The 15,021-nt window shown below is 60.8% G+C and overlaps 1 protein-coding gene across 1 annotated transcript; it reads left to right on the top strand.

The window, feature by feature from the left end:
• The first annotated feature begins 13,820 nt into the window (after positions 1–13,820).
• On the top strand, positions 13,821–14,941 carry PHLDA2 (pleckstrin homology like domain family A member 2). Its single transcript, XM_079929817.1, has 2 exons — positions 13,821–14,295; positions 14,566–14,941. Exon 1 carries the CDS (start codon positions 13,889–13,891, stop codon positions 14,282–14,284), a length of 396 nt encoding a protein of 131 aa, XP_079785943.1. The 5' UTR covers positions 13,821–13,888; the 3' UTR covers positions 14,285–14,295; positions 14,566–14,941.
• Positions 14,942–15,021: the final 80 nt, after the last annotated feature.

Genomic DNA, 15,021 nt, shown 5'->3' with positions numbered 1-15,021 from the left:
GGGGGCCTCGTTCCTGCAGACACGCAACAAAAGCCCCATCCTTGGAGGGTGCTCGGAGGCCTGCACGCCCCCCACCCAGTCCCCTCAGGCCTCCAGCAGAGCTACCATCCCTGCTGACCCCGGGCCCTCAGAGTGACCGCATTTAGGACAGCGGAGTTGACAAGTACCTATGGGGTCAGATACGGTTGCACAAAGTGACGTGCGTAGGTAACTTGCAGGGGGAGAGCGGGGACAGTTTAGTGCCGGGAGCGCCTGTCCCTCTCCTGACTGTCACCAACGGGTGGCGGTGCCGGGTTCATGCCCAGGGCAGTGACCCTGCACTCAGGCACGTGCAGGGTGCTGGCGAGTCAGGTGAGAGGCTGGCTGTCTTCTCGCCGATCGGTCGGGGGCAGTGAGGGTTCGGCAGGTGGTGTGACGAGAGCCTGAGGAGACTGTTGGGACCTCCGCCCAGCAGTCTTTGGGGCTTCAGGAGAGGAGGCGTGTGTCACCCATGTGCGAGCGGGTGGACGGTAGGTGCCGCCGCAGTTTGAGATGGCCAGGGGGTGGGGGAGGCCCTCCCTCACCCCCCAGGAGACACGATGAGTCAGGTCCCACACCCAGGGACTTCTCTGGTGGTCCAGTGGTTAAGAATCCACCTTGTGGGCTTCCCTGGTGGTGCAGTGGTTGAGAATCTACCTGCTAATGCAGGGGACACGGGTTCGAGCCCCGGTCTGGGAGGATGCCACAGCTACCGAGCCTGCACGCCTGGAGCCTGTGCTCCGCAACGAGAGGCCACAATAGTGAGAGGCCTGCACACTACAATGAAGAGTGGCCCCCGCTTGCCACAACTAGAGAAAGCCCTCGCAAAGAAACGAAGACCCAACACAGCAAAAATAAATTAATTAATAAAAAAACTTCCTACCCCCAATATCTAAAAAAAAAGAATCCGCCTTGCAATGCAGGGGATGCAGGTTCAATCCCTGGCCGGGGAACTAAGATCCCACACACCCCAACTAGAGAAGCCCGCGCACCACAGCGAAAGAGCCCGCATGCCGCGACTAAATGAAAAGATCGCAATGCAGCCAAATAAACATTTAAAAAAAGAAAAGCCCACGTCCACAGTGGGCTCCGTGGCCACGGAGGACAGGCGCACCTGCCGCCGAGGGGGACGTCCTCCGGGATGTGCTGAGGAGCAGCACCTGTATGGTGAGCGCACCTGTGCGTGAGTGCACACCTGCGTGAACACAGCTGCGTGGGGGTTCCCAGTCAGAGGAGCTGTGTGCCTGGGGGACCCCTTTCTGCGTTCTCTGGGCAGCCATGTGACGTAGTGACCAGACACAGTGGTTTTACGTCAGACCAGTGTAAACGGGGGCAGAGGGAGGGGTGTTCAGATTGCTCACATTGTGGCACCGGGTTTATTTCCCCCATGGGTAAGAAGGGTGGGCGAGGGTGCCACGCTCGCCCGGGGCGCTGGGGCCTCAGTCTGCCCCTCAGCTGTTCTGGGTACACTTGGTGGTAAGGCTGCAGCACGAAGCCCTGAGGCCGTGCCCTCCCCAGCCATGCGCTGTGGCTCTGACCCCACAGCCATGCACCTCCTGTTGGACCCTCCGGCGCCTCAGAGCGCCCTGTCTCACCCTGGGTGCTCACAGGCTCCAGGGCTCCATCAGTCCTTGCCACTTGTGCTGGAAGGTCACGGAGCGTCCAGTAGGTTTGCCTGGAGCCGTCAGCCTGGAGGCAGCGGGAGGGTGGCACTCCTGGTGGCCGGCTCTGCCTGGGAGCTGCAGCTTCCTGGGGCCCAGGCTGCTGTCACCACGGGACTGCAGCACTGCCTGCCTGCTTGGCCTCCGTCCCCACTGAGCCTCTGGACTGCCGCAAGCAGGGGAGGGCTTTGATGACCAGGCCTCCCCAACCCTGCTTTGGGGCCCCCTCTGGGCCTGGCCTTCACGTTGCTCGTGAGGGGCCACCTCCTCTCCTGTGGCCTCTGCCACCCCTGCCTGCCCCCCTCCCTGGTTACTCTCCCCAGGCCACCCTTGTTCTGTCGCAGGCCGCAGGGCCTGGTTCGATGCCTCTCCCACAGGGCCTGGGTCTTGTCTGTCACACACGCTCAAAAGCAAAGGGCTGGGACTTCCCTGGCTGCACAGCGGTTAAGAATCTGCCTGCCAACGCGGGGGGCACGGGTTCGAGCCCTGGTCTGGGAAGATCCCACATGCCACGGATCAACTAAGCCCATGTGCCACAGCTACCGAGCCTGCACTTTAGAGCCTGCGAGCCGCAACTACTGAGCCCTCGTGGCACAACTGCTGAGCCCGCGCACCTAGAGCCCGTGCTCCACAACAAGAGAGGCCACCGCGGTAAGCCCGCGCACCACAATGAAGAGCAGCCCCTGCTCGCTGCAACTAGAGAAAGCCTGCGCACAGCAACGAAGACCCAGTGCAACCAAAAATGAATAAATTTATTAAACCCAAAAAAACCAGGGACGACTCCAGGCCCAGCTGCCGTTCTGAGTCCCCCCCACCCCCGCCAGCCTCGGCATCCTGACTTCCGGGTGGCGTGTGGCCTAGTGCCCCGGCCTTGGGGAGCAGGGGCTCCCTGCCTGAAGGTGGGGCGGCAGCAGTGTCTATACCCCACGTGGACTAATCCTTGGCCATAGGAGCCCAGCAGCACAGGGCTCTCGAAAGCATCACCTGAGCGGGCCTTCCACGACGTATCTCTGACTTCCAAACCTTCCAGGCCGCAAGGTGACCACGGCTGCCTGGGGGTGGGCCTGGGGCTGCCCAGGGCGCTGTCTGGGTTGCGTGTTCGCTTGTCAAACTCCTCAAAGTCCCTCACGTGGGGACGTTTGGTTTTACGTATGTAAATTATACTTTAGTGAGGCTGATTTTTCAAAAGCCCCACAAGTTGGGGAGATTCCACTTAAAACTCTGGTTTTCCCCTTTAGGGGTTGGGAGTTGTGGCACCTAGGGCCTGGGGTGGCGACAAAGCCTCCCGGCCCCTCCGCCCCCGGTGGCCAGCCTGCTCTGCTGGTCCATGGCTCCCACTTGGTGGGGCAGGGGCCAAGCAGAGACCTGACCCCCCTTCCAGGGCCCCGCAGTCCCCCCAGGCCCAAGGGCTCCCTTCTTTTTTTTTTAATTTGTTTATGTATGTATTTTGGGCTGTCTTGGGTCTTGGTTGCTGCGAGGCCTTTCTCTAGTTGCAGCGAGCAGGGGCTGCTCTTGTGCGCAGGCTTCTCATTGCGGTGGCTTCTCTTGTGGAGCACGGGCTCTAGGCGTGCAGGCTTCAATAGTTGTGGCATGTGGACTCAGTAGTTGTGGCATGTGGGCTCAGTGGTTGTGGCTCACGGGCTTAGTTGCTCTGTGGCATGTGGGATCTTCCCGGACCAGGGCTCGAACCCGTGTCCCCTGCATTGGCAGGTGGATTCTTAACCGCTGTGCCACCAGGGAAGCCCAAGGGCTCCCTTCTTTAAGCCCAGGCTGTCACGGGCCAAGCTGGGCTTCTGCTCCCTGAGCGCTTTTGTGGGGGCCGTGGGGGGTGGGGTGGGGTTCCCTCCAAGCCTTGCCCCAGAGGTGGGCAGCTGGGCTGTCTTGGTAGTGCTGCTGACCTCTGACCTGCCCTCTGCTCCGACTGTCTCCTCCACACCTCCCAGCACCGCTCCCCCCCGTCCCCGCCTCTGAGTGCCCAGTGGGCTGGGCAATGCTGGGTGGGCTGCAGAGGCCCGGTGGGAGAGGGGCCACCTCCAGCTGCACCCTGAGGGAGCCCCTGGCCACCAGCCAAGCCCCTGGTTGCAGCAGGGGCTGTCTCCGGGGCTGGGGCCCTGCTGGAGGGCACTGTCCCAAGCGTGGGTGGCCCCTGGCTCCCTGCCAACGGCCTGCCCGGCGCAGCCACACCTGGGCTTTTGGCCCCTGCTTCCGAGTCCTTCCGAGCAGCTTCCTTCCTGTGGAGGCGGACACGTCCTCCCAGCCCCAAGCTCAGAGGGCAGAGCCCCGTGGGGGGCGGGAGCCCATGACCTCAAACCCAGCCATTCAGGCCCCCGACAGCAGGACCTCCAGAACCCCTCCCCGGCCCTGGCTGAGCTTTCGGTCCCTCTGAACTTGGTGTGATTCTCCGGGTACCTTGTCTGCCTGGGATCCGCCTCACAGCCTCGGAGCCTGGGGCCCTCTGTCTGTGGATTCCCACTGGGCGCTGACCCTGGAGACCCCCTTCAGCCCTGCCTCCTCAGGCCGCGGGGAGGGTGAGGCTCGCACACACCCCGAGGCCAAGTCACTTGGTATGCCTGGGTGGAGCCCCCGTCTGCCCCGAGGTGTCTCCACCCGGCCAGTCACTGAGCCAGCCTGGCCACGCAGACTCAGCTCCAGGGCGGTGGCCGGATGTGACTTTCCATGGCAACCTAACAGGCCTGGCCTGGCCCGGCCCAGCTGGGCTCCAGGCTCGTGGGCTCTGTGGACCTTGCCCAGGCCCAGGAGGACAGGGGCAGGAGACCCCACAGACACACCCTCTGCGGGCTCTTCCCTCTCGGGCCGGGGGCTTTCTCCAGGGCCCCTCTGCAAGTCTGGGGGTGTCCACCAAGCCTCAGCCTCCCCGGCTCACGCATCTGGGCTGTGAGGAGACCCATCACTTGCCACCCTGGGGCTACGGGAGAGGAAGCCTACGCGTGAGGCCAGAGCCGCCCTCCTACTCCGACCCCGGGCACGGGTAGGGCTGCCCACGCCACCTCCCCAGTGCCTGCCAGTTGGGAGCTCTGGGCCTCAGCGAGCCTGGAGCGTGCGTCTCGGGGGACGGGCAGGCACTGGGCCAGCGTAGTCTGGGCTCTTCTACCATGGCCCCGTTTTTGGCAGGGGGCTGGAAGGTCCCAGCAGAGCTCCTGGAGCTGCCCTCCCAGGGACCAGGACCCTGACCTCCTGAGAAGGAGGAGAACCAAGTAGAGGATGGAGCCCAGCCCCCATGCTGTGACCCAGAGAGGTCACCTTTCCCAGCTCTGCAGTGGAAGTGGGGGAGGGAACCGTGAGAGGCACCCCCAGGCCCGGTCCTTGGGGTCCCGTCACAGGGCAGGGCTGAGGGGCTCCAAGGACGATGGGAGGAGACTGGCCCTGAGGAAGGGGCTGGGCCGGGGTCTTTCCTCAGGCTTTCAGCGCAGCCTATCTGATCTCCAGAACTGGAAGGTAATAGACCTGTGTTCTTCACAGCGTGTGGTCATTTGTCACAGTAGCCCCAGAACACTCGTGCAGGTGGCCGCAGGCAGCCGGGCTACAGGCTGGGACAGGAGTTGCGCCGGCGGGCGGGTGGTGGTACAGAAGCAGGAGGGTGGACTTCAGGAAGCAGGGAAGAGAGTGCCCGGCCTCTGGCCTGCAAAGTGGGAGGCACAAGGGGACACTGTGTAGAGCATGAGATACCTGGGGTGGTGTGTAGGGGGGCCTGGAGACCCTGGGCCAGGACGCCCAGCCCCTCAGCAGCTCATGGGTGGGGGGCCAGGATGGGGCTGGTGGATGGGAGGGGCCACGGGCAGAGACCAGCCCCGAGACTGCGGTGCCTGGTGAGGGGCTGATTGTCCAAAGAAAGCACAGTCTCTACACAGAGGAGGGGCTGAGGGGACCCCCTAACCAGGTCCCACCGGCTCAGGCCCCTCTGAACATCCCAGACCTGCTCTCCTGGTCTCTGGCTCCCCTCCTGGCCAGGAAGTACTTCCATCTGGATTTCCAGACATCCGAGGAGCTCCGTCTCCTTGTCTGTGCCTGGGGAAACCAGGTGATGTGGAGAACTCCTACTCATCCTTGAAAACCCAGCTCAGAGCTCACCGGTGGTCCCTGGGAAGCCTGGACCTTACCACCCACGGTCAGCTAACGACCCCATCACTCTTGTCCGGTCCCCATCTGCCATCAGACTGGGCTGCAGGCCCAGGAGAGGGTGAGAAGGTGTGGATGGGAGGGTGGGGCAGGCCCAGCACCAGACTCCCTGGGGGCTGTATCAGTGTCCAGGGGCTGCTGTAACTGACCACATGCTGGGTGGCTTAAAGCAAACAGAAACTTACACTTTGACGGTTCTGGAGGCCAGAAATCCAAAACCAAGGTGTTGGCAGGGCCACGCTCCCTCCAGTGGCTCTCGGGAAGGGTGCTCCTGCCCTTTCCAGCTTCTGGGGCTCCAGGCACCTCTGGGCTGTGGCCGCGTCCCGCCAGCTTCTCTCTGTTGTCACGTGGCCTCCTCTTCTCCTGTGTCTCTGATGAGGACACGTGTGCTGGCATTCAGGCCCCTCGATAATCCAGGAGCAGCTCCTCCTCTCAAGGTCATGAATTTAATCGCATCTTTTGCCATATAAGGTCATCACCTCCATCCATCTCCAGAACTTTCCATCTTCTCAAACTGACGCGTTAAACACTCACGCCCCTCCCCTCCCCCAGCCCCCACTGTCTACTTCCTGTCTCTGTGAATGGCAACTCTGGGGACCTCATGTGAGTGGGACCCTATTCACTCTACTGTATAAGGTCACATTCACAGGTTCTGGGATGAAGACGGACACATCTGTTGGGGGAGGGCCACCGTCACCCCCTACAGAAGCTGTTCAGACAGACACAAGCATGTGAAGAGCAAAGACGGCAGACACATGGGGCTCAGAGAAACGCCCCTGGAGACTGGATCCCGTTTTGGGCCACAATTGGTCATACAGAGCATCCATTGTTCGGCCAGCTTTGGGGAAACGGGCACCCTGACTGCCAGGAGGGCTGTAAATGGGTTGGCAGGCAATCTTGTCCGAGTTGTGACACGTTTAACTCAGCAACTCATGTCCTCCCGGCTGCCCTGGTGAAACGCTGCACATATGGGTATGGTCAGCGGCACACAGACACTCCGGCAACATTGCCCACAGGAACTGCAGCCTGAGGCCCAGCACAGGAGGTGATTAGATGAGAGTGTGGCCGGTGGAAGGGAGGCGGCCTCATGGGGGACACCCACGACCTAGAAGAAAACAAGACCTGTCCCCCTTTCTGTCAAACAGATTAAAAACACAAGCTCGTGTCTGCAGACGTGGATATTCACATTCTCTAAGTTGCGCTAGGCTACACGTTACATACAATTTGGCATCTTAACCATTTCTAGCGGCTTAGCCAGCTCAGTGGCGTTAAGTTCATTCACGATATTGGACAGCCATCCCCACCATCCGTCTCCAGGACTTTCCACCTTCCCAAACGGACACTCTGTCCCCATGAAACACTCACTCCTCTCCCCTCCCCCAGCCCCCGGCCCCCAACGTCCTGCTTCCTGTCTCTATGGATGTGACGACTCCAGGGACCTCGTGTGAGTGGAATCAGACAGAACTTGTCCTTCCATGTCTGGCTTATTTCACTGATGTGAAATGTCCCCAAGGCTCATCCACATGGTAGCCTGCGTCACGATCTCCTTCCTTTTTAAGGCTGAGTAATACTCCATTGTGTACGTGGACCACGTTTTGTGTATCCGTTCGTCCACGGACGGGCACGTGCTTCCGCCTTCGGCTGCTGTGAACACGGGTGTGCAGCCGTCTCAAGTCTGCTCACTTCTTTTGGGGACAGACCTGGAAGTGAAATTGCTGGATCACATGATAATGCTATTCTTAATTTTTTTGAGGAAACGCCAATGCATTTTTTATTGGGTTGGCCAAAAAGTTCTTTTGGTTTTTAAGTAAAAACACATTTTTCATTTTCACCAAGAACTTTATTGAACAACACATTCACCCTTTCGTTCCATTTACCTTCTGCCGTTTTTCAGGCAACTTCATAATTCCATCTTCCCCAAACTTTTTATCTAGTCCAGGTGCCTTTTACAGTCTTCTAATGAATTGAAATTTTTTTCCATGAAGGGAATTTTGTAAAGACCGAAATAAATGGAAATCCGAAGGTGCAATGTCTGGTGAATAAAGCGGATGAATCAGAACTTCTTGGACACTTCTCATCAATTGAGAGCAGTATCTGTTGGAATTAATCGTTTGGCGTTCTGCAAGGAGCTCATAATAGAGGACTCCCTTCCAATCCCACCCTATACACAACATCACCTTCTTTGGATGAAGACCGGCCTTCGGTGTGGTTGGTGGTGGTTCATTTCGCCTGCCCCACGATCTCTTCCGTTCCACGTTATCGTACAGTATCCACTTTTCATCGCCCGTCACAACTTGTTTTAAAAACGGAACGTTTTCGTTACGTTTATGTAGAGAATTGCATGCGGAAATACGGTCAAGGTTTTCTTCGCTTAACTTATGTGGAACCCGAACATCAAAGCGATTCACATAACCAAGCTGGTGCAAATGATTTTCAGCGCTTGATTTGGGTATTTTGAGTATGTCGGCGTATTTTGAGTATGTCGGCTATCTCCCGCGTGGTGTAACATTGATTTGTTCTAAATTAATGTCTCGATTTGATCGCTCTCCACTTCAACGGGTCTACCTGACCGTGGAGCATCGTCCAGTGAGAAGTCTCCAGCACGAAACTTCACAGACCACTTTTGACACGTTCGATCAGTCACAGCACCGTCTCCATACACTGCACAAATCATTTTATGCCTTTCAGTTGCGTTTTTACCTTTCTTGAAATAATAAAGCATAATATGCCGAAAATGTTGTTTTTCTTCCATCTTCAGTATTAAAATGGCTACAGAAAAATTCACCAATTTTGATAAGTTTTTTAAATGCACGCTGATATGATAGCTGTCACAATACAACCTAACAAAATCGTTTTGAATACAGTTAAAGACAACTGAGCGCTATCAGAGCCATCTCACGGAAAAAAACGAACACTTCGGCCAACCCAGTAAAAAGGATCAAAGGTCACTTAACCGCATCAAGAGTGGACCTGAGGTGGGGTCGCGAGAGAGGAGCGCTCAGAACTTTGAAATAGAGCTTTGAAATCATTTCAGCCAGTTTTTACTTTTTATGTCAACAATTGGTAACTATTTTGGTAAATGTTTAAAGTAGTGAAGAACTTGATTACAATACACATGACAGGGACTTCCCTGGCGGTCCAGTGGTTGAGACTCCGTGCTTCCGCTGCAGGGGGCACAGGTTCGATCCCTGGTTGGGGAACTAAGATCCCGCATGCTGCGCAGCACGGCCTAAATAAATAAATAAATAAATCTTTAAGGGAAAAAAAATACACATGACCGAAAAGAGAAAACAAAAATACACATGACAGGGTCCCACCCCAGACCTGCTGCACAGACTCTGGGGTCAGGGTGGGCGGGAGCAAGATGTTCTGTCCTGTGATGACGCAGCTCAGGCAGCTGCAAGGGCTGAGCACCGTCCAGAAGGTGGTGGCCATGCCTTGCCCACTCGCCCTCCCCCCTTTCCTGTATTTTGTTCATACATTCATCCGAGATTCCAGAAAGGTCCCTTGTCCCCATGAACCAGGCCCTGGGCAGTCGCTGCTGAGTGACAGGAATGACAGCTGGCTCCCCTACCCGCTCTGCATTCTGTGATGATGGGAGAGGCCCCTCCTCTCAGCTCCCCCAGGCCTGGACCAGCCTGGCCCTGTCCCCGCCACCAGACCCCCCCACCCCGTCCCGAGGTGTTCTGGTTTCACAGACAAGCAAACAGTCTCCACCGACATCAGTTGCTCTGAGCAGAGAGCTGGGTCCCTTGGACAGGGAGGTTAGGCCCACTCATTTCCAAAAACACTTCGCGAGTGCCTGGGCTGGGCCCTGAGGGCCCCAAAGACTAAGACATCGTCACTGCATTTTAGGAGCTGGTAGTGACTTCTGAGCAGGGTACTGAGGGATGAATGGGCGCTTGCCAGGACCCAAGAAGTAAAGGCGCTCTGGGTGGTGTGTCACTGTTTCTCATTCGATCCCCAGCGCCTTGTGAGGTGGGGCCTGCCTGTCGGACTCCAGCTGAGGGGCTCAGGGAGCCAGACAGAGGGATGAACCTGAGAGACCAAGGCCAGGCTGACAGTGAGAGCCTGAAACCAGGTGGGGACAGGCGGCCTGCCTCCCGCCCTTGGACCTCTCACTTTTCCCAGGCTGCAGCTCTGGGGAGAGGGACTGAGGGCAGGCCTGAGTCACAGGCCACGGCCAATGGGCTATGTGGGGCTCAGGTCAGGTGACATCAGGCCACTTCTCAGGTGCTGCAACTCCAGGCAGCTGGGGCCTCCCCGCCCCCCCGCTGCCCCCGGCCCTCCCCAGGCTTGCATGGAGCAGGCAATGGAACTCCAAGGCCTGGCAGTCACGTGGTTGGTGGGAGCAGGCCTGAGGGTGTGCCCCGGCAATCCCAGAAGGCTTCCTGGAAGAGGCAAGAGGTGTGGGGGGGTGTCTTCCAGGCAGGGAAGCAGGGGACCTGTCCTCAGGGCTGTCCCTGAGCACTGCCACTCACAGGAAGAGCCCCAGGCACAGGGGCTGCCGTGATGCACAGCTTCCTCATCTTCCTTTCGCCAGGCTGGTTGGGCCAGAGCCCGGAGGGCCTGGCCTCGTCACCACTGGGGAAATGACCTCACTCGGGGAGTTTCGAAGAGGTGTCCTCTCTCTGCCCCAGCTGCCTGACATCCTCACCCAGCTGGATGGGATGACAGGTGTCCCCAGCCGGATGTCTGGGGACCAGTCTCGTCTGCCTGGTGGGACGGGGAGTCGGGGGTGGGGGTCTCCTCAGGCTCCGCGTGAATCCCGGATGCGGCCCTTGGATAAATATTAGTAAACTTGGCTCAGACCTACGCTCTCTGACGCCACTGTCTCGAGGCGAGGCCCCGCGCTGGCCCCTCCCCGTCTGAGAAGCAGCCTCTGAACATCCCCAACCCAGAACCTGCTCAGCCCTTCAGGCAGAGGCTGGTTCCTGCCCCCAGGCGCGGGATGCAATAGGACGAATCTGAATCCTACTGGCGGGCTGGGTGACCTCTGCTGAGCCACTTAACTTCTCTGAGGAGCCCCACCCGTTCCCTGCAAACACCAAGAAAGCAACCCAGCGGCCCCCCGCTCAAGGGATGACCCTGAGGAAGAAAGCAGGGCTCACACGGGCCTCCCCGAGGGTGCCAGGCCCCTGACCCTCAGGCTGGGGCTCCTCCCTCCCCAGCACCAACCTGGCCTGGCGCCCTGATGGGCCGCAGCCCGCATCCGCACCGGGGGCCTCGGTCCCCTGCAGGAAGCCAGCCTGGTGGGTCCTCTCCTAGCTATCAAATGGCTCAGGGGTGTCTCCCCGAGAGACCTTCGCTGGGGTTGCAAGGTCAGCGCTTTGTTTCCTCCTCATGTTCCAGAGGGACCCTCAGACGGGCCTGCTTCAGGCGTGGGGACAGGGTCCCCTCCTTGCTCTGGGTTCCTGCTGGTTTGGCCAGGCGGCCCACGGGCCTCTGGCTGGAGGGGGTTTCCAGGCCCCCTGGGGCAGGGGCGTTGGTGGTGAAGCTGCCTGCGGGGGCTTTCCACCAGCCCATCCCCATCCTCCGGGGAGAGTGGCAGTGGGCTCCCCACCCCCTGTGACCTGCTTTCCCAGCTCCCGCGGACGCCCACCTGTCAGACCCCCCCCCCCAGGTCATTGGTCACCGACTGACTCTCCCCAGAAAGGCCTGGCTGTTGGGGACAAAGAGAGGAGCGCTGGGTGGGCATGGCAAAGTGCAGCTCACCTGGCCTCACCTGGTTTTCAAGGCCTCTCACATCCCTTCCTGCCTCTCCTGCCCCGCCCTCCCTGGGGCCTCCGCTACCACGTCTGTGAAATGGGGCTGGAAGAACGCCCACCTTGGGCCTCGCTCACCTGGGCTCCTTGGGAATCCCCCTGTGGCACCCCGCCCTCCCCATGGAGACCTCCAAGCTGTCCTCTTGCCCACCCCCAACCCCGTACTCCCCAGGGCAGGCAGGGCTTCTCCCCTCTCCCCTCTCCTCGGGGTCCTAGCACCAGCCAGGCTTACAGGCACACAGTAGGTGCTTAAGCAGTGCTGAGTGTCTGTGGTTTGCCTGGCCCTGAGGTTCCAATGACTGGCCCCCGGGTGGGGGAAACGGGCTGGTGGGCCTCGGAGGGGTCCCGGCAGAGTGCTGGACACCCAGGGGGCTCACAGTGGCTTCCTAGAGGCAGCAGCCTGGCCCCTGGGCTGCCTCTCCCGTGGCCCCGACAGCCCAGGGCCCCCTCAGGACAGAGAGCCTGCGGGAAGGCGGGTCAGCAGTCTCACCCTGCCTGATGCTGGAATCCCCTTTACCAGCTCTGCTGGGATGCCTGTAGTGATGGGGAGCTCACCCCCTTATAAGTCTGCCCTGTGTTGGCTTGAGGGGAGATCTGTCTCCCCACCCACCCACCCTGTGCTCCCTTCACCCTCTGGCCTGCCACCCCACGGGCCTGCCGATTCCAGCTCCGCCCCTCCCCCCAACACTGACCAGCATCCCTATGCTTGTCCTGTGCTCCCTCCCGCAGGCCAGAGTCCTGGGCACCCCCTGCTCTCTGCCACACCGCTGACAGTTGCCCTGGACGCACAGGTGGGTGTGTCCATCTGCAGAGGCCTGGCCCAAGCCACTCATCTGAGCCAGCGGTGCACCTTATTCCTCACGGTGACCCTGAAGGGCCAGGGTTGGGACTTGCCCAAGGCCGCAGAGCGGGGGCAGGTGGGGCAGGGTTGGCTCCACGGCCGGCCGGCCGGGCCCGCACCCAGAAGGTCCTACATCGGCTTTATGCCCTGCCTTCCCAGTCCTGAAAATATCATTAATACCTTTTGAACCAGGGTACCTGCGTTTCCATCTTGCACCAGGAGGGGGCGTGGCTCTCACAGCCCCAACGGTCTCGTGCCCTCCTTGCTCCCCTTGCTTTGCACCACCTGCCCACGTCACAGCCCGGCGGGGTGTTGGAAGGTGCTGGCCCCGGAGCGGCTGGGGCCCCCGTAGATTCCCTTCTGCCGCCACCCCCCCCCCGCCCCGGGAACCCTGGAGGAGCCAGCGATCACTTCCTGTTAAACCCTTTAAAGGAAGAGGGTAAAAAAAAAAAAAAAAAGGAAGAGGGTAAATAAAAAGACTTGTCCTGCTGGCAGGGCATGACTCAGCCGCCCCCGGCCCGGCCCAGGCCGAAGGCCCCTCTGCCCCCCACGCACCAGCGCGTTCCGCGCCCCCTCGGCTCCCAGCACCTCTGGCGGGTCCGCCGGTGCGTCCTCTCTCCCCCCACGTACAGCCGCCAGGAGGGCCCAGGGAGCGGGACAGGCCCCCGGGAAGGGAGCTGGGAGCGGCCCTCACACTTACTGAACACTAAGGGGAGCTGTTCTAGCATTTTCCGTGCGTTGCCTAATCCAACAAGTGTCATCGTCCCCCATTTTACAGAAGAGAAAACTGAAGTTCAGAACACCTGCTCTCCCGGTCGGCCCGACGACCCAGGGGGAAGAGGGCAGGTCGTCCCAGGCGCGCCGGCCGGCGGGTGGCAAGATGGGAGATAAGGCCGGCTGGGTCAGGGCCACCGAAGGGTCTCCCCGGGGGCCTGGGAGGAACTGGGGCCGCGACTGCATCTGCCCCACGAGCGGCAGGGCTGGGTGTCGGGGCGCCTGGAGGGTGGAGGTCTGAGTCCCGCCGTCACCGCGCCCCGGGCTGTCCCCGGCCTCGGGCGCTTCCCGCGGCTCCCCGGCAGTGAGTCACCGCGGGCAGGGCGGGCCGCAGCGCATTCCTCCGTGGGGCCGGCGTCCGGGGCGGGGTGGGGGACATTGAGTCGCCCCACGGGGCCACGGATCTGGGGCGCCGGGGGAACGGGCTGCAGACAAGGGGAAGGGGGGGCGACCACGGCGACCCGGGGTGAGGGTGCGGCGCGCAGCCCCGGGGTGGCCAGGCTGGGGGGACCGGGGCGGGCTGGGCCCAGGAAGGGGGCGCGGGGCGTGGCCGAGAGGGGGCGTGCCCGGGGCGGGCCGGACGGAGCGCGTGGGGCGGGGCCGCTATATAGACGGCGCCGGGGCACCGGGGCGCATTGCAGAGGCCGCCACCACCGGAGCGCCTTCGCTTCTGCGAGCTGCACCCGGCCGACATGAAGACCCCCGGGGAGGTGTTGCGCGAGGGCGAGCTGGAGAAGCGCAGCGACAGCTTGTTCCAGCTATGGAAGAAGAAGCGCGGCGTGCTCACCCCTGACTGCCTGAGCCTGTTCCCCACCGGTCCCGGCGCGCGCCCCAAGGAGCTGCGCTTCCACTCCATCCTCAAGGTGGACTGCGTGGAGCGTACGGGCAAGTACGTCTATTTCACCATCGTCACCACCGACCGCAAGGAGATCGACTTCCGCTGCGCGGGCGAGAGCTGCTGGAACGCGGCCATCACACTGGCGCTCATCGACTTCCAGAACCGCCGCGCCCTGGAGGACTTCCGCAGCCGCCAGGAGCGCGCCGCGCCCGTCGGGCAGCCCGAGGCCGGGACGGCCCGCGCGCCCTGAGCGCCGCCGCGGTGAGTGCCGCCCGCCCGCCCGCCCGCTGGACGCGGTCCTCGGGGAGGATGATGTCGATCTCGGACGTTGGGGGGAGGTCCTGCCCCGTCTAGGGAACACTGTCGAGAGGGGACTGGGGGCCTCGCCAACGCGGCGCGGCTGGGGCGCGCGGCAGGAGCCGTCGCTTGCGCCTTCCGTGTCCGGGCCTCGGGAGACCCACTGGCTGGACTCCGGCTCGCTCAGCCACCGGGCTCGGCACAGCTCCCTGAACCTCCCCGCTCTCCCCACAGGAACCACACACTGGACGAGTCGGGCCGGACGCGGGCCGCGCCGGCAGGAGCTCAGGGAATGTCCGGAGCGGCAGAAGCCCCGGCGGCGCCCAGCCACTGACCACGGCGAGGACAAAGGCCGGGGCTGCGTCCTGCCCGGCAGAGAAGGACCCTCCCGTGCGGAGCCGCAGAGCCTCGCCCCCGCTGTGCGGGTGCATTAAATTATTGGACTATCTATGTATTTATTTTGATGGTATTTGTGTTAAAACCATCTGTCTTAATATATATACATATATATATGTGTATATATATGTGTGTATATATATATATATATATATATATGTGTGTAATCAATGTGTCCATTCCAAATAAAGTACCTGACTTGTTCTCTTTTCTACCAGCCGGTGTGGTGCAGTGAGCTTCCTGCGGGAGGCGAGTGGGTGGCCCCTTCATTCAGTGTGTGTTAGTTGGGGGGAG

This window comes from Stenella coeruleoalba, assembly GCF_951394435.1.
Source record: "Stenella coeruleoalba genome assembly, chromosome: 8".
Lineage (NCBI taxonomy): Eukaryota > Metazoa > Chordata > Mammalia > Artiodactyla > Delphinidae > Stenella > Stenella coeruleoalba.
This window is presented reverse-complemented; position numbering and strand designations above follow the sequence as displayed.